The following is a 26,222-nucleotide window of genomic DNA, read 5'->3' as shown; positions in this document are numbered from 1 at the left end:
TCACTGAACACAAATGTATAAATATGTATAAACGCGAAGAATAGGCACCTTGGCCATTTTTTTGCAATTCAGATACCTACCTACTAAAATTTATGGCGCCACAGAACACCACCTATAACAGCTGTCGTTTGGCGGCTACAGTATTTGCACAATTTACGCGTCATCGTATGCCATTGATGCCCAGATTGATGGAATCTCACTTTAATGTTTAAATACAAAAATACCTACTGTTTCGATTCGAAAATCATTCTTTTTTCAGAATTAATGCCACTCACATGCTTCCTGGACATTGTTGGCTGCGTGCCCGAAAAGATAGCCTCCAAATACACGAATCTCCTTCCCTTCCTCAAAAACCTCTTCGTGACCACTACCAAAGAAGACATCAGAGAAGCGGCCTCCGTCATTTACGCTATAATCACAGTACATACAAGCGAAAAATCAGCGATAGAAAGGGAGTTGAAAGATTTCGTGGTACAGGGTGATAGTAATAGAAATTTGGAATCGCAATGCGGTTATTTGTGTGTGTTCTCGCACATGTGTGAGCGGTGTTTGGTGTTGGCTAAGAGGGGGAAATTTGGGGGGAAAGGGTTTACGGGGGCGAACTGGGAGCCGTATCAAGAGGGAGTTAGGAGTTTAGGTAAGTGGCTTTGTTTCCTGAATTTGTACTCAATTCAATTCAATTCTTTATTGATAAAAATATATATATATTTTTTAATACTTATCTTATATTCACTTTGGCTTAGATAGACAAAAAAAAGAACAAAGTGGCTAAAGGCCAACCATACCATTCAAAACGGATTGTTAAGTGTTCGGTTTGTTGAAGTTCATATGGAAATGCAACTAGTGACGTCACAATGAATCTAACTCCTAATGAGTTTCTGCTGATTTAAAAAGTGCAAAAACATGCTTGAATATTTTTCGTATATTTGATTTGATGACTGCCGTGAAACTGCCTATTCGTAACTGATATTAGTATTAGACTACTGAGTGCATAACCGAGTCACGGGGTTTTGTTTGTTTAATATCTAAATAAAACAGACTTACAACATTATTTCTTAGTTAGATAATCAATCACATTTTATATTTCAGCAAAATTCCTGTCTAACCCGCAAACGCTGCTTGTCAGTACATCCGTATCGGCCATATCTCTCCTAGCGAGAGTTGGGCCGCTGCCGCTACCTGACTCTGATCCTAAGCAGGCCGCGACCATTCAAAGCGATACCCCATTCAATGTCAACAAAACAGACATTGAGGACACTGTTAACAAGGTATGTGACGTCAAATAATATTTAAATTGTTTGCCTTATTTAGGTGTGCTATCTAAGAATTGGTATGGGAGCCCCACTTAAATATTTAATTTATTTTGTTTTTAGTATTTGTACTTATGATTGTCTTCTGGAGGGGCAAGCTGGCAAAAGCTGGAGGAGGCCTTTACCCAAGAGGGGATCCCAAAATAAATAACATTTAGGCAACTTTATTTAAAACATGTCAATGAGAGATCATAAATAAAAGGCTTTTTATTTTTTATTTTATTTTATTATTTGTACTTATAGCGGCAACAGAAATACTGTGAAAATTTCAATTGTCTATCACGGTTCATGAGATACAGCCTGGTGACAGACAGTTTTTTTTAGAAAATTACAATTTATATAAAAGTTATACAAAAAAGGTGTGTTAAATAATATTTTGTATTCTAGTTCACAGTAGCGGACAGCCTGTTCCGAATAGTCGGCAACGCCAAGCTTCCGTCTAAAATAAAGGAGCGGGCCCTGTATACACTCGGTCTGCTCTGTTGTGGGGAACGCTTCCCCTTCGCGAAGCAAATCGTTAAAGGGTTCCTGCAGATGGCTAAGGATGTAAGTATTACTTGTGCCCTAAACTATGAGCGTTCAAACTGAAAAAACCTATTTGATTCGTTTTTGCATTTTTATCAGATTTTAATAAAATTTGGCGGATAGTTAGATAGTTAGTTTAGATCCCTGGTGGAGAGTTTCCTATTCTGTACAAACATAAGCACAATTTCACAGTAGGTATGTCCTGCAAAATCTTCCATTGAGTTACGAAAGTGCATGGAATTTTCGTATTTTCCGGAAATTTACGTTTTTAAATTTCCATTTGATTTCGTGTTTATTCCGACCAGAATGAGGAGCTCTTAAATTAAACCTACCAAATTTTATCAATAACTGACAAGTAATAAAAAACGGGTTGCACTCCGGGAGTGCCGGCAGAAGTGAAAACTCAATGACACTGTTAAGGCGCGTCTCGATATTGCGCGGCGGCCGCGCGAGCAGTGTTCGACCGCGGCAAACCTGTATTTTGGCTCGCGAGCCAATTTCGGCACCATCTTGAACTTATGCGCGGCGGCCGCGCGCGGCAGGCGATCTGACGATCGACCACATTATATCACAAAAATTAATTATTCGGAACGAAGTATAGCCAAATAGAAAAACGATCTGTTGCGATAATCACTACATTTACTGTTCCATAGAAACTGTTTAGTGCCGTATAATTCAATTAAAGTACGACACTTTTCATTATCCATGTATGCGGCCGCGCGAGCCAATTGAAATATATACACATCCGTCCCAACTGCGCGCGAACATTCCTTTGCCGCGCGTCGAAACACCGACAATGAATGGTTCGTCGCGCGGCGCGTTCGAGCGCGCCAATGATCGAGTTGGCTCGCGCGGCAGCCCGGTATCCATTGCGCGCGGCTGCCGCGCGAGGCAATGTTCGATAGCTTGCCGCGCGATATGGAGACGGGCCTTAACAGTTTTTCGATCAGGTCACGTGTCCGTCTTACGAAGCGTCTTATGTCTTACGCTGTCGCGAGTTTAAAAATTTTTCCCCATCACAAAAAGTGCACAGCGCCGCTAAAGAAGTTTTCACTTCAAAAATTGGCCCATTAAGGATTGCCAAACCGTTGTCGAAGATAAGAGTCAGCTATGTATATGTCTTAGGATGGTATTCCACCTGTTCAATTTATTTGTCCAATGTCATTTCGTCGCACTCTCTCATTCAGCAAAATATGAGATGCAAATACACATTGGACCAAGATATTGGACAGATGGAATACCATTCTAAGGCGGTTTTTGAAGTGAAACTTCTTTAGCGGCGCTGTGCACTTTTTGTGATGGGGAAAAAATGTTAAACTCGCGAGAGGTCACGTGACCGTAAGATTCGTAAGACGTAAGATGGACACGTGACCTGATCGAAAAACTGTTACAATATCATTGAGTTTTCACTTCTGCCGGCACTCCCGGAGTGCAACCCGTTGTTTTTTTTTCTTTAGTAAGTAATAAGTGCTATAACTATGTTACTGTTACTGGCTTTACAAATCGAACTTTTAATTCTAACCTATGTGTTTTTTTTTCAGAGCAAAGAGTTTGAAATCCATTTACAAATTGGTGAGTCGTTAGTGCTGTGCGTTGAGGGTGTCAATTCTAACGAAAACAGGGATCTCTGGACCGAGCTACCTAAAGAGGTAGGCTACATCATTATTAATATAGGTGTCGCCACTGGAGTTGAAGTCACGCACACAAACAAAAAATCGTGTAATGACAGCGAAATTTTAAAATATAAAAATTTTACCTTCCAATAAAATTGTTATTATGTTTCCTTCTACGTCAGAGGTCTTCATTGAGAGAGTAACGCCTCCGGTGTCCGATAGATGCCGCTAGCGTCTATGTAGTCGCTCCGCCCCACGCCGTGACGTAGTTTCGCTTCCCCTTCCTGCGAACTGTTGCTCGCTCTCCGCGACTCGCCGCCATGACACATTGTTGAGGAGAAGTACCGTCGGCATAAAAGTAGCCTAGTAGCCTGCCAGGAAGGCATTACTCAGACCTCTGACGTAGAAGGAAACATAATAACAATTTTATTGGAAGGTAAAATTTTTATATTATGTGTTCCGTATTCTACGTCAGAGGTCTTCATTGAGACCTGTTTATTATCTCCTGGTGGCGAGTCAGCGGGCGCGCAAGCGTTAGGGCTACACCTACTGTCATGGAATTCAGAGAAAGAATAAATATATACGCCTTATTGCAACCCATGAAATCACAGTGACTCGTTATAATGATACATTACAGGAAAAAGAGAATTTAAATTGTAATCCCAGGTTCCAATCTGACGTTAAACTGGTTTGAGAGATTTCTCATTCGAAATCGCATCCTATCCGCAGAATCTCGGCGATAGAATCGTCTAAAGAAAAAGTCATGTTTCCAATTAACTTAAGCTAATTGGATAGTTTTCCAGCCAATTTAGTGATTAAGTACATCGTGGATCGAAAGCAATCGTAATAGGCGAGGCCGGCTTGGATGAGACTGTGGCTGGAAGAAATAGGCGCAGTGTCCCCTAACATTTTGTGTAATTCTCACAAATTGACGTACCCAGACTACCTACTTACTGGGTCTATACTTTATTCCGGAGCTTCTAAGAGTCCAGTCGGTAAGACACGTTATCTGGTTTAGAGCCGAATTTCGGACGCAAAATAATAGCGCGAAAGTTATCTATGCAATTGCCCGGGCTACAAAGTAGTAGAGTAAGGTCATTGACCCTGCGGCCTGATGCTAACAGTAAAAGTGCGGCAGCTCTTCTATATAGGTACGTTGTAGGGCTATTCAAGTTAGGGCAAATAATTTTTATTAGATTTCTCGCGTCCCAAGTTGGTGGTTTGGGAGGCGCTGGTCTCGCTATTAATAGCCTTGGAAGAAGGCATAGTGTCCGATAGGCTTATGAACAAGTGTCGTTCTGAAAGCTAACATGGACAATAGAAATAGATGTCTGAGATAGCTCGTTACTTCACTGGATATTAGAGGTACCTGGCAATCAATCTTAATTTTGATGCACCATGAAGACCATTTCTACATTGTGGGCGTACAGGCGGCCTAGACAAGGGGACGATCTAAGGAGTGCTCCCGGTACTGGTTTTCTATATAAACACAGTACCGGAACCGGGAATACCCGGTTCTCGCCATACAAACTCAGTACCGGGAGTATCCCCCGGACGATCACTTGAGTTTCTTTCTGTCTCTTTATCACTCTTCCATATTAGTGAGACACTGACAGGTGCGTCTCGTTTGCTACGTAGCGTTAGCCCTTGGCATGTTGCATGCATGCGCCAGTCACGCCAGTAGGTACATCAAGCGGACGTCACTCCTGATCCCGCCAGCCCGGTGTTGACCTATCTGACAGGAGCTACGCCTCGATTCTTAAGGTCGTTGACTCGTTAGGAAGGGCGGTCTGACGTTGTGTTCACTAGGACCGCCAGTAAATTGCAAGCTTACCACAGCTGCGTGAAGGTTCTCCTCATCACGCCGTCACAGGAAACAGACTAGGCTGGGAGGTGGAGACATCCATGCCAAGTCGTATCACCGGCAGCTGCCAAACGCGTCATGGTAGCAGTTCAAAGAGTCTGTTAAGAAATACCGTGGCACAGTGCGAGGTCTCTCGAAAGCGGAGGCTGGCTAACAGGGCGCCTACCAGGCGAAGATATTCTCGGCGGCTTCTGGGCGCAGCTGCCCCTCTGGCGCGCAGTGACTTCTTGATAAACCGTCGCCCTCGGGAGTTGTACCGACCTGGTAAGTAGCAAGAAACCAGCGCGACTTGTAGACGATCTGCTGGCATCAGCAGTTTTTGCGACAGCCGTAGTAACGGAAGGGATGTAGTGTCGCCGTCGTTTTATGTATACTGTAACGGTCCGGTTGTATGTTTGTAGTACACTACTGTCGTCAGCGCTGCAGATGCGGCCCGTTAACGATTACTCTCCACTGAAAGGGCCTTACCTCGTACATTGTCTACCATTATTGGAGATTGTAACGGACTGCAGGCATAATATGAGGAGGGAAGTGGCACGAGGTTTTCGGCAGCTGTCAGAAGTGTTGCTGGGGACTGCGAAGGTGTCACCTTCCTCCATGAACTAAAGTTTGTGAATTTTAGACTATTAAGCAGGAGGCATTGAGTCTCATTTCTGCTAGAAACTCGGCAGCAAGGCAGGCCTGTATGTCACGAAAAGAAAACTTTCAATCGGGGTGCTGTGCCGCGTGTCCCACGTGATGTCTAGGAGCGTGATGGTCTAATTCGCTTTATCCGAAGAAACGCCTATATTGAGCTAGTATAGGGGTATGGTACTGCATGCTTTTAAGGAAATCGAACTGATGAAATCAAGTCTAAAATCGATTTTGGCGCTTTGCGTAACCAAAACTGTTTCGATAAAGTCGAAGACAGACAGATGCAAACTGCTGGAGTCCTCTTGGCCCCTTTCTCTTAGCACCGGAAACTCGAGCTTGTTCAGGCGCAGCGGGTTTATTTGTCCCATTTTGTTTATTAGGGGCTTGGCGAACGAGTTCGTCTTTGTAAGACGGAACTTAAGCTGGAGAGCGCGGGCAGCAGAGAGATAATTATGTGAGGACTGCAGACCTTTTAGATGCCTTCAACCGGTTGTGAGCGGTCGCACAGGATCGTGTCGCAAAGCTGCTCTCCGGTTGGATCGCTCGCTGGCCTCGAGACGTCGTAGGACCCCCGAAGCGGCACGGCTCCTCGTCGATCAGCACCTTTATGAAGCCCAGGGACGCGACGTATATTCCTCTGGGTATCGACATATCTTACCGCTTTCAACTCCGGCCAGTCGAGTCACGCTAGGACGAGGCTCCTAACTACCTTGTCTGCCGTCGCCATCCTTAACCGAAACCAAGAGTTTAGCGGTCTGTTCGTGCTGTGGCACCATAACTATAGGCGCCTGCGATACCTCAATGGGACCATGTGGACAGGACAAAACTGATACCGTGGCGCAAGCGTCAGCTTGGTAGGCAGCATCGGCGACGGGTAAGTTCGCGGTGGTATTCTTGCGAACAGAACATGGGCTCCATTGCAAGGGACGACATCGTCGTAGTTGCAGCATCGGTGGGCAGCATCGGCGTGATTGTCGGCGCCATCATGGCAACCGCCGCCGCTCGGGAGGCGCCGGTGCATAAGGTGAGAGGCGCCTCGTGGTGGCCGGCTCGAGAGGCGCCGGTTCGTGAGACGAGAGGCGCCATCGTGGCGGCCGGCTCGGGAGGCACCGGTGCGCGAGGCGGGCGGCGCTATCATGGCGGCCGCCACTGGCTCAGGAGACGCTGGTGCGTGAGGCGAGGACCCATCATGGCGGCCCGCTCGAGAGGCGCTGTCGCGTGAGGCGGGTGGCACCACCGTGGCGGCCGCCGCCGCCGGCTAGGGAGGCGCCGGTGCGTGAGGCGAGAGGCGCCATCGTGGCGGCCAGCTCGGGAAGCACCAGTGCGTGAGGCGGCCGCCGCCAGGCTCGGGACGCGCTGTTGTGTGAGGCGAGAGGCGCCATAGTGGCGGCCAGCTCGAGAGGCGCCGGTGCGTTAGGCGGGCGGCTCCATCGTGGCGGGCGGCGCCAACGTGGTGGTCGTCACCGCCGGCTCGGGAGGCGCCGGTGCGTGAGGCGAGAGGCGCCATCGTAGCGGCCAGCTCGGGAGGCACCGGTACGTGAGGCGGCCGCCGCTAGGCTCAGGTGGCGCCATAGTAGCAGCTAGCTCGAAAGCCGTGAGGAGGGCGGCGCCATCGTGGCGACCGCCGCCGCCGGCTCGGGAGGCGCTGGTACGTGAGGCGAGAGGCGCCATCGTGGCGGCCAGCTCGACAGGCGCCGGTGCACATGACGGACGTTACCTGCACCGTGCATGCGTGTGGCGGGCAGCGCCATCGTAGCGTCCTCCGCTGGTTCGGGGGGGTGAAGTGTGCGCGTGGCGGCTGGCTCGTAGTTGTACGCATCATCACGGCGACACTGTTGCCCTCGGCGGCGTCATCGTAGTGGCCTCCACCGGCGCGTAGGTCACCAGCGACGCTATGCTGTAATGTTTCCACTGCTTCCACGTAACTTACCTTCCTTCCACTTCGAGCAGTCGGGACGCAGGAGCGGTCCGCCTTCACCTTTGCGCCAGGACGGGATCGAGAGGTGTAATCCACCCGCGCCGGACCGCAGCAACAGGAGCGGGCGTGTTCTCTCGGAGTCTCGGACTGGAAGCGCCCGCCCCGCGACACCTCGGGCCCCGGCCCGCAGCGTCGCGGCGTCTCGGAGTCACCTCGGACGACAGCAGAAGAAAGTCGGCGGCGCCGGCGCGGCGCGCGACACGGGCGGGGGGCGGCGCCGCGCGGGGCGCCGGTGCCACGGGCGGGGGCTTCCCTGTCGCGTCGCTTCTGAACACCAAATAAAACTAGAATATCATTAAACTGGCTCACCGGATGGTTCGAGACAATCCAAACCTCCTTATCAGTCCTATTGAAGCGCGGCACCCAACAGCAGCGCGCGAAGGCCCTCCGCCTCCGCGCCGCCCCGGGCGCCGTCCCGGCCGCCGCAGGCACGATGACCGCACGTTCCCTCTCCGAACGCGGAGCGACTTAAGTTACCACTTGTTGATAAAAAAAACTACTGACGCACTTCCTACTTCGATCTCGAAAATGCGCGACCTGCCTGAGAACCGTGCCTGTCAAAGTAGGCATTTACAATGCGCAACTAACAACACGAGGTACTCCCAGGCTTGTTAACGGTAACGATTTTAGCAGCATGGTATGTAAAAATTCATTTAGCCAGAAAAATAAAAATAAAAAGTGGGTAGAATCGAAAAACACTTTCGATCGCGGGATCGCCAAAAGACTAATAATAGCGATCTCTGCTATATCTTACTATTTAATGGAAAAAGCTTTGGTTCGGAAATTTTAAAGCACCATGCTGCAAAAATGTACGCAAAAAAAAATTTGCGGACCATCGGACAAGACGGTCGACGAAACAATGTGACATGGCGGCGAGTCGCGGAAAGCGAGCAACAGTTCGCAGGAAGGGGAAGCGAAACTACGTCACGGCGTGGGGCGGAGCGACTACATAGACGCTAGCGGCATCTATCGGACACCGGAGGCGTTACTCTCTCAATGAAGACCTCTGACGTAGAATACGGAACACATAATAAGTTAATTTCTTATTCGTACCGATACCAAGTTGAACTGTCAACTGCAAGATGGACCAAAAAGTTTCTTCCAGGGTTTTTTTTATATTTTTTTAGCTTATGATCGCGCGGTTACATCACATTCACTCATTCATTCATTCAATACTGTTTTGGCTATTAGAGTTAGACCAAGAAAAGTCTGCAGCGATTTTGATAGCCCACGCAGTGCAAGTGTTATTTATACGTCATAATTTCATAGAAGTTTGACGTTTAAAATAACACTTGCACTGCGTGGATTTATGGATTTAGTAATCTGTGTATCTGTGTGTAATCATTCACCTCAACTCTCCTGCCGATACCTGTATTTGGAGTAGCGTTAGTAATTATGTATAAACAATTCCTACTAAGTAAATTATAATTTTTAGGGTAATGCAAAGATAAGAGATAGAGAAGCGTTGAAGGAAAACGACGAGCTGTTGGAATGGCTACTGCAGGAGTTGTTCAAGATCGGCAAACACCCCCACCCACACTCGAGACAGGTACTTTTCATCATTATAGGCTCTGCTTTTTATTGCAGCCTATACAAACAGTGTCAGGCAGGGCGACAACGTTTTTCATGGCTGTAAGAAAGCCATATTTTATAAAAAAAAAAACTTAAAATCAAAACCAAAGTTCTAAAAATAGCTGAAGAAACACATCGTGAGACGCATTCAGCCACTTATAAAAAATCGGAAATAAAGGTTAGCAGGTACTCATTTAAGTGTGTGGGACGATGCTTTCTTATCGCGTTAGTGTAAACAAAGATTTTAGACGAGAAAAAAAATGGTGTAAACCATTGAGTTGAATTTACCAATCATACCTATACGTTATGAGTAATTAAAATGGCTTTAGGATTATATAAAAGATAAATATTCATTAAATATTAAGTATAAATTAGCATTACGTAATACATACTAGATATTGAAAGAACTGACTGTTCTACCAAGTTGACATTCCTAGAAAAACATTGCTGCTTAGATTAAAACATAGATGTATGATAGTAGAAAGAACAGAGTATTACTTACATAAAGAGTAGAATCAAATAAGATCATCCATGTCGTCTAAGTAGTAATCCGGACTCATTGATAAGGGCCTGAAATGCCTGAATACAAATGGTGATTCCCTCCAACCTAAGCTTACTTAAGCATAGTCCTGAATTGATCCCAGATGTGCTTCGAGCTCCTTAATACCGGCCTGGGCCCTTTTAACCTTTTCGCTACCACGTCAATGAAGTAATAAAGTGTCATGTGTCATCAACGCCATGTCATAAATTGCACGTGAACAACCCGTATAACATATCAAGTAGTGGCATGAAAATGTACTGACTTTATATCAAGTCAATGGACGCGAAAATGTTAAATGTCCTATTTACTTCTAATACTATAGTGTTTGTTTGACAGGCGACCAGCATCTGGCTCCTGGCTTTACTAAAGAATTGCCCTGAACGGGCGCCTATTTTAAACAAGCTGCCGGCGCTCCAGGAGGTGTTCATGGATTTCTTATCCGAGAACAGCGGTAAGTCAAATAAGACCGGTTTAAAACCGGTAATAGTTTTTGACATTCATAAGTGCATTGTAATATTCCTAAATTGAAGAATAAAGACTTTCAGTTTCATTATAAGGGCACAGACGATAATCATTATAATCAAGCAAAAATAAAAATGATCTTAGCATATTTTGAATCTCTCGTCAGATCATAATCACATTACGGTCTCATAAGGATTTATTTTAGTTGTGTATATCTTGTATGAATAACGTAAAATTTTGTAGTTAATTTTTTTTTACTTTTCATGTTAACAGAAATAGTCCAAGACGTCGCCAGCAAGGGCCTAAGTCTGGTATATCAGAATTCAGACGAGGATGCGAAAAAGGCCCTTGTGGGCCAGATAATAGAGCAGATCACCAGTGGCAAGCGCGCCGTGGCTCAGGTCACAGAGGACACGAAGATATTCGAGGAGGGGCAACTAGGGAAGGCTCCCACGGGGTAAGTGTAATGTTTGTCGAGCGAAAAAGACCCTTGTGGCCCAGATAATACAGCAGATCACCAGTGGCAAGCGAGCCGTAGCTCAGGTCACAGAGGACATGAAGATATTCGAGGAGGGGCAGCTAGGGAAGGCTCCCACTGGGTAAGTGTAATGTTTGCCGAGCGAAAAAGACCATTGTGGCCCAGATAATACAGCAGATCGCCAGTGGCAAGCGAGCCGTGGCTCAGGTCACTGACGACACGAGGATATTCGAGGAGGGGCAACTAAGGGAAGGCTCCAAAGTCTAATGTTTGCCGAGCGAAAAAGGCCCTTGTGGCCCAGATAATACAGCAGATCACCAGTGGCAAGCCAGCCGTGGCTCAGGTCACAGAGAACACGTAGATATTCGAGGAGGGGCAACTTGGGAAGGCTCCCACGGGGTAAGTGTAATGTTTGCCGAGCGAAAAAGGCCCTTGTGGCCCAGATAATAGAACAGCTCACCAGTGGCAAGCGCGCTGTGGCTCAGGTCACAGAGGACACGAAGATATTCGAGGAGGGGCAGCTAGGGAAGGCTCCCACGGGGTAAGTGTAATGTTTGCCGAGCGAAAAAGGCCCTTGTGGCCCAGATAATAGAACAGCTCACCAGTGGCAAGCGCGCTGTGGCTCAGGTCACAGAGGACACGAAGATATTCGAGGAGGGGCAGCTAGGCAAGGCTCCCACAGGGTAAGTGTAATGTTTGCCGAGCGAAAAAGGCCCTTGTGGCCCAGATAATAGAACAACTCACCAGTGGCAAGCGCGCTGTGGCTCAGGTCACAGAGGACACGAAGATATTCGAGGAGGGGCAGCTAGGCAAGGCTCCCACGGGGTAAGTGTAATGTTTGCCGAGCGAAAAAGGCACTTGTGGGCGGCCGTAACGAATGTAGGTATTTTGTAACTGTAGTTAATAGTTTATTTGATTTTTAATAATTGATTACAGAGGCAACCTGTCCACATACAAAGAACTGTGCTCGCTCGCTTCGGATTTGAATCAGCCGGATCTACTATACAAGTTTATGCATTTGGCACACCATAACTCCGTGTGGAACTCCAAGAAAGGTGAGTAAACATCTAGACGCAAAAGTGTTCAGGACTTTGAACGCATTGCGATTAATTCTTTGTGGTTTCAGTCTTGCATGTGCGTGCGGTTATGAGGCTAGCCGTACGTTACATTTTTTGCGGTGCTGAAACCGCAAGAAATTAAACGCAGTGCGTTCTAAGCCTTAAACACACTGGCCTGATCACATTATCCTTATAAATAAGGAAGAAATGGCATACTTATTCACTCGTCTCTTTTATGGCGTTATTCATAAACGCGATACAAGCCTCAATTAGCTATTCATCGTTTGTCTTATTCTGTTGTTTTGATTTGTGTATTTGTAAGAAAGGCATAAAACATAAATTAATCAATTGAAGATTGTAAAGTTTTATGAATTACTAGCAATCTGCCCCGGCTTCGCACGGGTTACACAAAACCTTAACAAATTATACACCTAAACGTCCTAAACCTTCCTCAAGTATCACTCTATTGATAGGTGAAAACCGCATGAAAATCCGTTCAGTAGTTTTTGAGTTTATCGTGAACATACACACAAACAGACAGGGACTTTGTTTTATAATGTGTAGTGATCTGACAATCATTATCTGAGGTTAGGCATTATCTGACGATCTGAAATAGATATTTTACTGTTAGCTATCAAATATATTTTTTTACTCTTTCTATTACAAACTAAAATACCTAACCTTCTATGACCTAATGCTTTAACTCTTATTTATTATTCAGGTGCGGCATTCGGTTTCCACTCTATAGCTCTACAGGCGGGCGCCCAGTTATCCGAGCACTTGCCTAAGATCGTACCGCGCCTGTACCGCTATCGGTTCGACCCCACGCCGCGCATACAGAACTCTATGGCGAGCATATGGCACGCTCTAGTGCCCAACACACAGGCTACCGTAAGCATACAGTTGCAGATACTACTATAGACCGCGAGCCACGAACAGATTTCCATGACCAATCGCCTCCCGTGCGATAACTCGTATAGTGGTTAACGGCTATGTCTGATTAACCTTCGTGGACGTCAGCTGCCGCTCCGTTGGTGGATCGAGGAATGGCAGCCATCGAAACACGTAAAAAAATTAATACTTTTAGTCATCGCCTCCCGTTTGATACTTTGTCAGATGATAGTTTAGAGGCTATTGTGAATAAATTTTTTTGTTTACATGGTATATCAGGTCATCAACTAAAAAAAAAAAAATTAAAATTTAAACTGTTTATTATAAATAAATTTTACAATATTTTTTTATGTACTTACTTAACCTAATCTACACTATAATAGATTATTAGCTAAGTGAGAGGTTTTCTTTTAGTTACATCATTGACGTTATTATTACTATATTTTAATCTAATTTATATAATATAATGTGTATCTATTTTATATTTGCTTTTGACTTAACTACTTTATCAGTTCAAGCAGTACTTTTTTAACATTAGTTTCAGCTTATGAGGCTTATCTTCTAAGTTATCTATTATATGTCTAGGAAGACTATTTAGGATGTGTGGCAAATAACTCGACCAGACTCTTTGCCCATAAAAGTTGTTACTACTTGGTATATTGAATATAACTGATGGTCCACCGCGATACAGCCGGCTGACTATTTTTTTAATTCATGATAGCATCTAAACTTTCTAAACCATCATCTGACAAAGTATCAGCCGGGAGGCGATGACTGACGATATATGCTCCTGGCCCGCGGTCTACTACAGACTTGTGGTAATCGCCCACACTGTTAACGGTGGACCTTAGTCCTTATGCCTTTCGTAATAAGGTCCACCAATGTACAGTTAGGAGTGTTGCTGTTTGTACTAATCTAGTGGCGTTGTGTGTTAACTTACTTACAATACATTTCATGCTGTGCAGGTTCACAAATACCACAAAGAAATCCTTGACGACCTCGTGACAAACATGACGTCAAACCAGTGGCGAGTGAGGATGTCCTGCTGTAACGCTCTTGCCGATCTTCTGAGGTATGTTATTTATTTACTGAATGACGCCCTTGTCGCGCTGTGAATTAAATGTCCGACTCTCTGTATGTAGAACGCATTGTACTCTTTTTATTATTTTGAATCCTTGAACATAATGTGGGTATTTTCCGTTTGATATCTTTTGTTGTTAGCAAAATACGAGCGTTTTATTTTGTGTGTACCACGCGGTAACTGAGATTATTTTGGATCCGCTATGTGAGCTGAGATATTCGTGACAATATAATTGCCCTACTGCGGTGACTGCAGTGTACATGTACTGTGTAACAGTCAGCAGCAGAATTTGCTACTGAAGTCGCGACTTTATTGTTAAGCGTGTCAAGGTCATTTTAACACCTCGCCTGCTTACCAACTTCTGCTGACTATATCTACAGAAACGCTCATGAAGAATGAGAGATCCCCTTCAAATTGTGTTTATTTTGTAGATAGTGTGTGTGTGTCACCCACAGACAAGACATCCTCCAGACAGCATAGTAGCGCTACCCCCTCTGCCACAAATATAGGGTAGTTTTACTCCATTTTCGAGTCAAAGTGTCTTTGTGTGACGCCCGTGACTTTGAACGGACCAATCACGGCACGGGACTCGCTCACCTCGTCCCCCGCACCCCAGTATTTTTGGCAGCATCGGTTTCATGAAATAATTACTCTAAACTCCGTCTAGAGGATTCCTAGTCTTATGGTGTCACCGTGTTCCTTACAAATGCACTGTTTCAGAGGAGCGCTGAGCCTTCACGAGTCCCTGGCACAGCTGCCCACCCTGTGGGTCCAACTGTTCAGGGTCATGGACGACGTCCACGAAGGCACGAGGCAAGCCGCCACAACCACGGCTAACGTGCTTTCTAAGGTAATTTCAGGAAAAAATACACGAACATTGCGATATTAAAATGCGAACGGAAGAACTGCGGGCCAAGATGACAATTGTTTGTGTCGTAGTGAACGAAACGGCAATCTCTCTCTATCACTCTTCCATATTAGTGCGACAGAGTGACATCAGCGTATCATTTGCTGCGGAGCGAACGATTGGCATCTTGGCTAGGCACTCTGTTAGGACAAGATTATTATCTTGGAACTGGACGACTAAACGAATGAAACAAACTACCCTAAAGTCGGGTACTATCCTTATATTGTAACCCTAACCCCGACGGGTTGCCTGAAATCTTGGGTTGCTCGATTCATCATACAAGTTGTTCGAGAGATTGGTGCATTATGTTCGTTCCTATATGCTCGAAAATAAAGCGATCTTTGATTGAATTTATTATACTTAAGGGTGGTATTCCACCTGTCCAATGTGTCTTGCGTCTCACATTATGCTTAGTGAGAGAGACGCACAGACATTGGACCTAGATGTAATACCACCCTAACACACCTGTATACGACAACAGCTATGCGTCCGCGCTTCCGATGTGAGCCAAGGGAAGGACGGCAAGCAGATCGTGTCCGCAATACTGCCCGTGTTGCTCGATAACGGCATCACTAACGTCGTGCGAGAAGTCAGGAGTGTCAGGTACGGAACATAGATCAAATAGATAAAGATACGCAAAATTTAAGAACAAACAGTGTGTTATGACTGTTATGAGACTTAGCGCTGATTTAGACGGCGCGCGAACTCGCATGCGATTTTAGTTACATTGCGGACTGTTGGTTACGTCCAATTCAACCGACCGTTCAAAAACCGTAATGTAATGAAACTCGCACGCGAGTTCTCGCGTCGTCTAAATGAGCCCTTAACATTGGATAGCATAAATGCGTTAAATTGCTTTTGAGTACATTTTTGACGCTCTAGTCAGTTGCATCATCCACAATTGAGTAGCTTAACTTCAAACTCTGGTAAATCCATGTGTCAGATCAGTTTATGCGATTTTGGTTTTGGTATTAAGAAACGGTAATAGGGACAATTCGCTGAGAGGGGAATGGATTCACCCGAGTTTGAAGTTAAGCGACACAAATAAGCTAAGTTTAAGAACAAATACTGTGTTATGTAACTTGCAATATTGCATAGCATAAATAAATAAATAATTTAGCCTATATACGTCCCACTGCTGGGCACAGGCCTCCTCTCAAGCACGAAAGGGTTTGGGCTATAGTCCCCACGCTAGCCTAATGCGGATTGGGGACTTCACATACACCTTTGAATTTCTTCGCAGATGTATGCATAACATAAAGATGTGTTAAATTGATCTTAAGTACATTTTTGACGCTCTAAAGGTCAGTTGCACCAACCACAATTAGCGGACTGTAATCTCATAATCTGTAATCAACATGACTCGACAGCAAACTATGGAACTTCCCATACAATAAAATTTAGCGAACGCTTTAATGGTGACAGGTGGTTTGGTGTAACCGTCCCTAATTGTCAAAGGTAAATTAGCAAAAATGGTAAAAAAAAGTAAACTAATGATCGGTTTTCCTAGGATAGCGGTGCCGTCATATAGCGACCGTCTCCATACTAAATAATACGGCTAAATATGGATGTCGTAGTATGTATATGGAGACGGCTGCTATACTAGGAAACCAGAGCATAAGTGCACATAAAACCTGGACCAACCGAATAAAATATATGATTATAATCAAGTAATCTTCAGTTTACAGACAGTCTCGAAGCTAGTGAGTGCGGCCGGCGACTCACTCGCGCCGTTCCTACCCAAGTTAATACCTGCCTTAGTTGGCGCGGCGGGCGAACTAGAATCAGCCAAACTATCGTACCTCAGTACGGCGATGGGCACTGACAGCGGCACCAGAGACCTTATCGACGATATGCGAGCCAATGCGGCCAAGCAACACTATACTACTGATACTGTTGTCAAGGTAACGAAATCTTATGCTTGTAAAATACGAGGTTTTTTTTTTAATTTTACTGTGAATTGAATCACTTGGTCACATCACACTGAACAATTTTACTAACGGGCCATCCCCGAAATTCATCAATCATTTTAAGTGTCGATGTCGATATTTTGTTTCTACATAATCGAAAAAAAAATATAACCACGTAAATGATGGTTATACTTTATATTTACCATCAATATTTATTTAAAATTCGACTTTTGCTCTTTCATAATAAAAGTTAAGCTAGATTGATAAAAACTGAATACCATTTTTTAACTAGAACGTAGACTGTAAATAGCATTTTGTCAACATGGACTAATCAGTACCTACTTTCGCTAACTAATTTCAAACTTATACCCTTAACAATACGTATCATTCTCCCACAGTGCATGCCGTTCATAAACATCGAGGTCATGAAAGAGACCCTCCCCAAAATCCTGGAACTGACCAAATCGCCCCAACTCGGCACCAAAGTCGCCTGCACACACTTCATAGTGCTGGCCGCGCATTACTTGCGAAACGACTTGGAGCCGGTCGCAGGGAAGATTATGAGTAATCTGCTCAATGGAGCGTTTGACAGGAACGCGACGGTTAGGAAGAACTATGCGGAGGCGTTGGGACAAGTTTCGGCTTACGCTAAGGTAAGGTTTATTAATTATTAACCCTCCCCAAAATCCTGGAACTGACGAAATCGCCCCAACTCGCCACTAAAGTCGCGTTGCAATAATTGCGCAATGACTTAGAGCTGCCGGTCGCAGGGAAAATCATGAGTAATCTGAAATAGGAAATCTTGAATAGGAAATACACAGTATGTCTTTGTTATTATGCGAATTTTATTCTTTAACAGCCGAATTGACTATATAAACTGGGTTATAGCAAAACTTCGCTAATAAGTTAGTCAAATAGGTATAATTTCTTTTAACACGATGTCTATTTCAGCAATCATCAATCGACAAACTGATGAAAAAGCTAGTGGGCCTATACGAGACGAAAGAAGAGGAGACAGCGCGGTCGGCCATCGCGCTCACTCTCAAATCCATCGCCAAAGCCAAGATAGAACACGTCAAGGACAATGAGGCGGTCTTGGCGCCTATGGTGTTCTTGGCCATGCACGCGCCGAAGGATGACGGTAAAATACCTAATGTTGTTATTAACTCATTCAAAAGCTGATGAAAAAACTACACGGCATGTTCAAATCTATTGCAGTTATCGCATCCGAAGAAGTGTATCACTTTTGAGCGAGCATCCATTGATTCGAGAGCGATTTAGCCGAAAATATAGTTTAAAGCGACTTTGAAGTAATCTCGCTCCAATTCGTGTAGGCAACCAGAGATATTAATTATGAATTGTGTCTTTTAAAGCCATTTTACATTATTTTCATTGTTTATTGAAGGCACGAAAAGTCCAGTAGATACTAGTAAATATTCTATCTTAGCTATTTACTATAATCTTGTGTATGGTATAATATAAACTGGCCTTTTTGTTGTACAGACTCTTCGACAGTGGAGATGTTCGAGGACATATGGACGGACATGAGCCCGGCGCGGGCGAGCGGCATCCGCCTGCACCTGCCCGCCATCCGCGAGGAGATCGAGCGTGCGCTCAACTCCAGCAGCTGGACCAAGAAGATACAGGCGAGTACTACACGGTGACTGTTCTACAGACTCGACAGTGGAGATGTTCGAGGACATATGGACGGACATGAGCCCGGCGCGGGCGAGCGGCATCCGCCTGCACCTGCCCGCCATCCGCGAGGAGAATTCTAGCAGCTGGACCAAGAAGATACAGGCGAGTACTACACGGCGACTGTTATACAGACTCGACAGTGGAGATGTTCGAGGACATATGGACGGACATGATCCCGGTCCGGGCGAGCGGCATCCGCCTACACCTGCCCGCCATCCGCGAGGAGATCGAGCGCGCGCTCAACTCCAGCAGCTGGACCAAGAAGATACAGGCGAGTACTACACGGTGACTGTTGTACAGTCCCTTTTTGACAGCTTTTGTTAGAAAGGGACTTCCACTTGTATTACAAGTTACAAGCTTTTGATAAACAGGGCACTGGTCTATCTCCATGTATTTGTATTGGTCTACCGTCCGGACCAGACCAAAACTTGTGGATACGTCCGCAAGAATCAGATATTACGCGGAGGTGGCAGAGCAGAACATTTTCTCCTCTCACCACAAAACATGACAGGTTCTAAACTTTCTTCCTTCTTCTTCCTCGCGTTATCCCGGCATTTTGCCACGGCTCATGGGAGCCTGGGGTCCGCTTGGCAACTAATCCCAAGAATTGACGTAAAGTGTCATTCTATAGAACTTGCTAACTATGTAAACAAACCGCCATGAAACTGTCACTGAATGATGATTTCAGTATGGCGGTTTGTTTACATAGTTAGCAAGTTCCATAGAATGGCACTTTAGGCACTAGTTTTTACGAAAGCGACTGCCATTTGACCTTCCAACCCAGGGGGGAAACTAAGCCTTATTGGGATTAGCCCGGTTTCCTCACGATCATTTCTTCACATAAAAGCAACTGGTAAATAATTCACATAAGAATGGTCTACAACACTTGGTTAACTTGTATGTAAAGATACGTTTTAGTTAAGTCCGTTTATTTTAAGTATGTTTTAGTGAGAGCGTTTAAGGAAGTAAGTGTTCATCTCAATAATATATGTACCTATCAATGTAACCTATTATCCTGTCGCATACTTCTGTTGTTTCTCCAATAAATAAATAAATAAAAATAAATAAATATCAAATGATATTTCGTACATACTAAGTTCCGAAGTTCACAGTTATGTTCATAGGTAAGAGCCGGGGTTTGATCCCGCGACCTCCGGATTGAAAGTCGCACTAGGCACCCAGCGCTCCCACCAGGTTCCAAACAATAGCGTAATATAGCTTAACAATGAATACTTTATTTATCATCAGGCCGCGAACGCAGTAAAGACGATATGCAAAGACCTTCCCGACGGCTTAGGCGACCAGCGGGAACAGTTGATCCGGGCGCTGTTAGCCGCCGTCCACGGGAAGACCTTCGACGGGAAACAGCACATGATTCAAGCGCTCGCCGAGTGCTGCAGGTCAGTTTGAATTTTGTGTTTTACAGCTACAGGTGTTCTATAAGTAAATTAAAATCTGTAACTGTGTGTAATTTAGTTTTCGGCTTATTTTATGTTTCTTTTTTCTGTTACCATCCGTGATTATTTCTCACTTGATTGTCTCATCGGAAGATCAGCGCTGGAAGTCGCCAGCAACATGCTGAGATGGGGCCATTTCGTGACACTTTATTTTCACTATGTTCTTTCTTATGTCTATTGTCTGTGCGTTTACGAATAAAAACTATTCTATTCTAAAGCACTAGACTTTAAGTGCAACTTGTGAGAAGGTTTTAAAATATCCAAACACCTATATTATATCCCTAATTGTGGAGTATTAGCAGCTCTTAGTATGTTTAATGTGTTCGTGTACTCACTGTATAACTGATTACCTCCACGGTTAGCTACGCTAATTATACATCATCCTCAAATTACTAAACACCTCACAGAGGAGAATTACATAGAGAAACTGAAGTTTGCGTGTGTATAATGCCGTGAAATCCCTGTAAGAACTACAATATAATGTCACAATATCATTAAACAAATTTTCTTATCTAACTTGTCAATCTTGTAGCGTGAAAGACGGCGAGGCGCCTATATCCCAAGCGCTCGCATCAGAATGTATCAACGCGCTTCTAGTGGAAGCCCGAAAACAAGAAATGGTGTACAAGAAACACGCCATCGCCGCCCTAGGAGAGGCGCTGAGCGCTATAGAGACGGATCATTTCAATCAAGTCTATGAGATCGTCAAAGTCATACTATCCAAGGTAACTGGTCAAACCAGGCTATTTTAAACTTTCACTTAATATAAACGCGCTGCTGGTGGAAGAAAGAAATGGCATGCAAGAAACATGCCATCGCCGCGCTAGGAGAGGCGCTGAGCGCCATAGAGACGGATCATTACAATCAAGTCTATAGATCGTCAAAGTAATACTATCGAAGGTACATTTTCGATCAAGGTTATCTTAACACCTTAATTTTAACGCACTTAGGATTTAAGAAATGGTGAGTCTAAGCAAATTCACATCTACCCTACTCTGAACCCTCTACAGTTCACGCAAGGTCCCTTGCGCGTTTTAGAGACTATCTGTATCTTGTAACCTAATTCAGAAACTTAACATGAAATGTAAACAAGGATGATAACGCCTAGCTAGAGTTTATGCACGTTCCAAAGGACAAGTTACAATACTTCAACTGAACTTACTGAACGGATTTTCATGCGGCTTTCACCTATAAATAGAGTGATTATTGAGGAAGGTTTACGTGTATAAAACCCGTTCGAAGCCGCGGAGGGTCGCTAGTCATTCATAAATTTTGATTATTCATTGTATAAAAGTGGCGCCTCATTACAAAAAAATATTTTATTCACACAATATATATCTTTTAGGACGAGTTATCAATGGGCAAAGAATCAGACGAGGAGGACAACGAAGGCGCGCGCTTGCGGCGCGAGCAACTCGGCGCGCTGAAGGAGACCGCGTATGAACTACTAGGCAAGGCGTGGCCTAAGGACGCCGCCACACAAGGTAAACACAGCAGAACGAGACGGGAATTCCAACGTGACGTCATTCAATGTCATATTACCGCCTCGGTGAAATGGCTTATTTAGGACATCTAGTTGTATGTAAGCTCCTTGGGATCAGAAGGAGACCGCCTACGAGCTGCTGGGGAAAGCGTGGCCTAAGGACGCCGTTACGCAAGGTAAACACAGCAGAAATAGACGGCAATTCCAACGTGACTAGGGTTACCAGATACAAATTTAGAATTTCCTGACAGAATTCCTGATTTCCGAATATTTTTCCTGACATTCATATTTTTGACGACGACGACGGGGGGTCTAGCTGTTAGCGATGGCCACCCGATTGGGCCGATAGCCGCGTTTTATTAATTTAAGTTTCATTAAATCTATAATTTGTATTAATTTAAGTAAATAAAAAGGTACTTTATAAAAAAGTCTATCAATTCAAAAAATTCCTGACATTTTCGTGTTCCGTCCCCATTCCTGACAAAAGGCCAAAATTCCTGACATGTCAGGAAAATTCCTGTCATCTGGTAACCCTAAACGTGACGTCATTCAATGTCATATTACCGGTTTATGTATTCAGATGCCCACAGCTATTATGATCGTAACCTCTCAAAACCCGATAATCTTATTGACATGGAATATCTTCAGCCCTCAATTATTTTTTTTACAGAAAAATACCAAGACGTATTCTTCGAACACTGCGCGAACTCATACTCCATGAGTTCACGCCCCACACAATTGGCTATCCTCGCCGCCGCCACGCGAGTGGTCGAAAGACTGGTCGTGCTTAACGCCGAGCCTATGGACACAGACAACGTATCTGACAGTAGGAGCAAGGCTATAAGTAGCGTCGTTGGACATGCAGCCACCATTATTGACTACACGTTGAGTAAGTAACAGTTCACACACACACAGTTGGCTATCCTCTAGTTGTAGACTGGTTGTGCTGAATGCCGAGCCTATGGACACAGACAACGTCTCTGACAGTAGGAGCAAGGCTATAAGTAGCGTCGTTGGACATGCGGCCACCATTATTGACTACACGTTGAGTAAGTAACAGTTCACACACACACAGTTGGCTATCCTCTAGTTGTAGACTGGTTGTGCTGAATGCCGAGCCTATGGACACGGACAACGTCTCTGACAGTAGAAGCAAGGCTATAAGCAGCGTCGTTGGACATGCGGCCACCATTATTGACTACACGTTGAGTAAGTAACAGTTCACACACACACAGTTGGCTATCCTCTAGTTGTAGACTGGTTGTGCTGAATGCCGAGCCTATGGACACGGACAACGTCTCTGACAGTAGGAGCAAGCCTATAAGCAGCGTCGTTGGACATGCGGCCACCATTATTGACTACACGTTGAGTAAGTAACAGTTCACACACACACAGTTGGCTATCCTCTAGTTGTAGACTGGTTGTGCTGAATGCCGAGCCTATGGACACGGACAACGTCTCTGACAGTAGGAGCAAGGCTATAAATAAAATAAAAAATAATAATAAATAAATCATTTATTCAGATGAAATAAACCCTATTATACAGATTTTTTTCTTCTGCCAAACTGCAGGGCAGTTTGTTGGTAGAGGGAACTCCCTTAAAACATAGATGGGTAGACTTAGCTAATTGCCTAATTAATTGTTAACTTATATACATCTTATTGCTTATGCTGGTAACTTTATCTTAATTTTGTTTTTAATTTTGTTTAATAGAAACATTTTCATTTTAAATTTAAACATCCTAACTGATTTACATTCCCTTATATCATACGGTATTTCATTATACAATTTTGGGATCAAGTACTTCCTACTCCTTTTTCCATAATAATTTTTACCACCTGACGGAACTTCTAACGTCGCATAATATATATATAAATAAGCAGCGTCGTTGGACATGCGGCCACCATTATTGACTACACGTTGAGTAAGTAACAGTTCACACACACACAGTTGGCTATCCTCTAGTTGTAGACTGGTTGTGCTGAATGCCGAGCCTATGGACACGGACAACGTCTCTGACAGTAGAAGCAAGGCTATAAGCAGCGTCGTTGGACATGCGGCCACCATTATTGACTACACGTTGAGTAAGTAACAGTTCACACACACACAGTTGGCTATCCTCTAGTTGTAGACTGGTTGTGCTGAATGCCGAGCCTATGGACACGGACAACGTCTCTGACAGTAGGAGCAAGGCTATAAGCAGCGTCGTTGGACATGCGGCCACCATTTGACTACACGTTGAGTAAGTACCAGTTCACACACAGTTGGCTATCCTCTCCGCCACGGTGTAGAGACTGGTCGTACAGTCGGTTCCCTACATAAGTAATCACTTTTCTATACAATTAGTATGGGGACGTGGGTACTTAAGTTGGGGCACCGACCGTACTTAGAGCCTCTGGACACGGACAAACAACGCTAGTTAGTAGGAACAAGGCTAGGGGTAGGTAGTTAGACTAAGAAAATTCTGCAGAGATTGTGATAGCCCACGCAGTGCAAGTGTTATTTTAAACGTCAAACTCCCATGAAATTATGACGTATAAATAACACTTGCACTGCGTGGCCTATCAAAATCGCTGCAGACTTTTCTTGGTCTTACTCTATATAGCTTGGTCGGTCATGCGGCCCACAGCATCGACAATACATTGAGTAATATAGACAAAGAAATAAAATAATAGGTAATTGCCATATCTCGTGACCAAAACTTAATCTAACATGTTTATCTCGATGCAATGTTGTGGTGTATGAATTAATATCACAAATGTGTTCTTGCAGAAAACAGCAATCAAGTGCGGCATAGGCGAGACGCATTGAATCTCATGGAAGTTCTTGTCAAAAAGCTCAAAGGTAAATTAATGTAACCTTGTTTAGCAGTATAGTCAAGTAATCTTTACCGCTCAGTTATCGAAATTTAAGGCAGTATGACTTTCAGAAATTTCTAAATCTTAAAGCAAACTCCAAGTTTCGTATTTCGAATGTTCGGCTTAGAAGCATGAAGGTTGAAATTAATCTAGCACTCCATTTGCTGTAGATAAAAAAAAACTAGTTAGGCTATAAAATTGTTTTTCTCAAAAATGGACGGCAAAGTCGACTTTGCCGTTTAAAAAATAGGTTGCGAAGCGCGTAGTTTATGGTCAGTCAAAAATTAAAAAGTTAAAAACATTGCAGTCTCGATTTTGGGACTGCAATGTTGCATACAAATTCCATTATTTGTCGAGTTCCAAACTTTTTAAAAGTTGAAATGGCCATATCAAATGAAGGCACAGGCCCATTAAACAGCCAAACAGATGATTAGTACCGCGACTATTTAGCTGTCTCAAATAGGTTGGCGTATTTTCGGCAGAAAAATACACTTTTATTTTTTTATTAAAAAAATAAAAAGGCGGCAAAGCTAATTTTTTCAATTGTTTCTACTTTTTTCTGTGAAAATATATACGTAAGAAAGTTGCTTTTGTGAAATATTTATATTTCTTGCACCATTTTTGAGAAAAGCACTATATATGACTCGGCTGGAAGGCTACTTGCTGGCTTCGGATTCAATTAAACGGACTCCCAAGGTCGTCCGTTTAAAACGAATCCTCAGCCTGCAAGTAGCTACTTCCGAGCCTCGACAATAATGTACTATTATTCGTATGCTTTAAACATATTTATATTTTTCAGATTTAAACAAATTAGAGGAACTGGAGAAACTGAGCAGTATTTACCACTTGTATTCAAAGGATCTATCGAAGGACTCTTCACATGAAATAAGGGCAAAAGTTGATAACATTAAAGTGTACTTGAAATAAACTTGTATGATAAATGTGTAATAAAACAATTCTGTAAATTTAATGTCTTTTTATTTCATGATTGTGGTTACAATAACAATTAGGTTAGGTAATGTAATTTTATTAAATTATATACAACAGTTATCACATCAGAATATATTAAGATTATTAATTTAATTAAGAATATTAGTATACTACTGGACAATTAATACATTTGGAATACGTAATAACTTGTTGATTTTGAACTTGTCCCTATGCTTCTATCTAGCGGGTTTTGATTTTAGCGCCGATTTTACTAACCTTCGGTGATTAAAAATAAAATGGCTGTGAAAGAAAGTTGATATTTATATTATTTATGGTAAATAATTTATTTTAGGAGCAACGATGCTTCTGTACTCTAGTTTTAAAATATCCCAGTGGTATAAACATTCATGAACTAACCCCACAAATGAATTAACCTAATTTTGCTAATTATTCATGTAGCGGGCTGAAAGAGGGTTTCATAATTAAATGAAATATTTAACAAAAAACATATAATAACACCTATTTTCGGTGTGAAACAGTAATAAATCAGTGTCAGTCGATAAAATATGGCATGACGAGAACTTAAATGCCAATGAAATTGCAATTTATAACTATGATTTCATATTAAACGGTAAGTATGTACATACGTTGTCATTTTTACTAAGTATGCTCTGCTACTAAATGTAAAATTGAACTGTGATAGTACTAAGAAAACTGTAAATACAGTGATGTTACCAGTGCCATTACATATTTGAACATTACAATATAGCTACAAGCAGCACTATGTACTAATCTCTCAACATTTTAGTCGGTTGGGTTTGTGTTTAGGTAATCTTAAGAATGGCATGTGTTTTACGTGATACGAATACTTGGTTGCTGTACTTTTCAATTATTTGTACATAAAATGGTGCATCTAGAATCATATATCCGTTAAAATATAAATAAATTAACACATTCACTGCCAATGTTTTCG

At 43.6% G+C, this 26,222-nt stretch overlaps 1 protein-coding gene across 1 annotated transcript in view; it reads left to right on the top strand.

The window, feature by feature from the left end:
• Window positions 1-25,289, top strand: part of LOC134793474 (proteasome-associated protein ECM29 homolog) — a 48,925-nt gene extending 23,636 nt beyond the window's left edge. Inside the window, exons 17-38 of the mRNA XM_063765058.1 lie at window positions 260-637; window positions 1,090-1,268; window positions 1,698-1,856; window positions 3,377-3,484; window positions 9,359-9,472; window positions 10,373-10,487; window positions 10,772-10,955; window positions 11,913-12,031; window positions 12,756-12,925; window positions 13,891-13,997; window positions 14,727-14,856; window positions 15,395-15,516; window positions 16,595-16,817; window positions 17,222-17,476; window positions 17,775-17,964; window positions 18,327-18,469; window positions 19,770-19,921; window positions 20,511-20,703; window positions 21,324-21,462; window positions 22,132-22,350; window positions 24,234-24,305; window positions 25,119-25,289. Coding sequence (XP_063621128.1) covers window positions 260-637; window positions 1,090-1,268; window positions 1,698-1,856; window positions 3,377-3,484; window positions 9,359-9,472; window positions 10,373-10,487; window positions 10,772-10,955; window positions 11,913-12,031; window positions 12,756-12,925; window positions 13,891-13,997; window positions 14,727-14,856; window positions 15,395-15,516; window positions 16,595-16,817; window positions 17,222-17,476; window positions 17,775-17,964; window positions 18,327-18,469; window positions 19,770-19,921; window positions 20,511-20,703; window positions 21,324-21,462; window positions 22,132-22,350; window positions 24,234-24,305; window positions 25,119-25,246 — 3,599 coding nt within the window. The 3' untranslated portion in view covers window positions 25,247-25,289. The remainder of the gene's footprint in view (window positions 1-259; window positions 638-1,089; window positions 1,269-1,697; window positions 1,857-3,376; window positions 3,485-9,358; window positions 9,473-10,372; window positions 10,488-10,771; window positions 10,956-11,912; window positions 12,032-12,755; window positions 12,926-13,890; window positions 13,998-14,726; window positions 14,857-15,394; window positions 15,517-16,594; window positions 16,818-17,221; window positions 17,477-17,774; window positions 17,965-18,326; window positions 18,470-19,769; window positions 19,922-20,510; window positions 20,704-21,323; window positions 21,463-22,131; window positions 22,351-24,233; window positions 24,306-25,118) is intronic.
• The last annotated feature ends 933 nt before the right edge of the window (window positions 25,290-26,222 follow it).

This window comes from Cydia splendana, chromosome 9 (genome assembly GCF_910591565.1).
Source record: "Cydia splendana chromosome 9, ilCydSple1.2, whole genome shotgun sequence".
Lineage (NCBI taxonomy): Eukaryota > Metazoa > Arthropoda > Insecta > Lepidoptera > Tortricidae > Cydia > Cydia splendana.
Note: the sequence above shows the minus strand (reverse complement) of the source record. Positions and strands in the feature narration are given on the sequence as shown.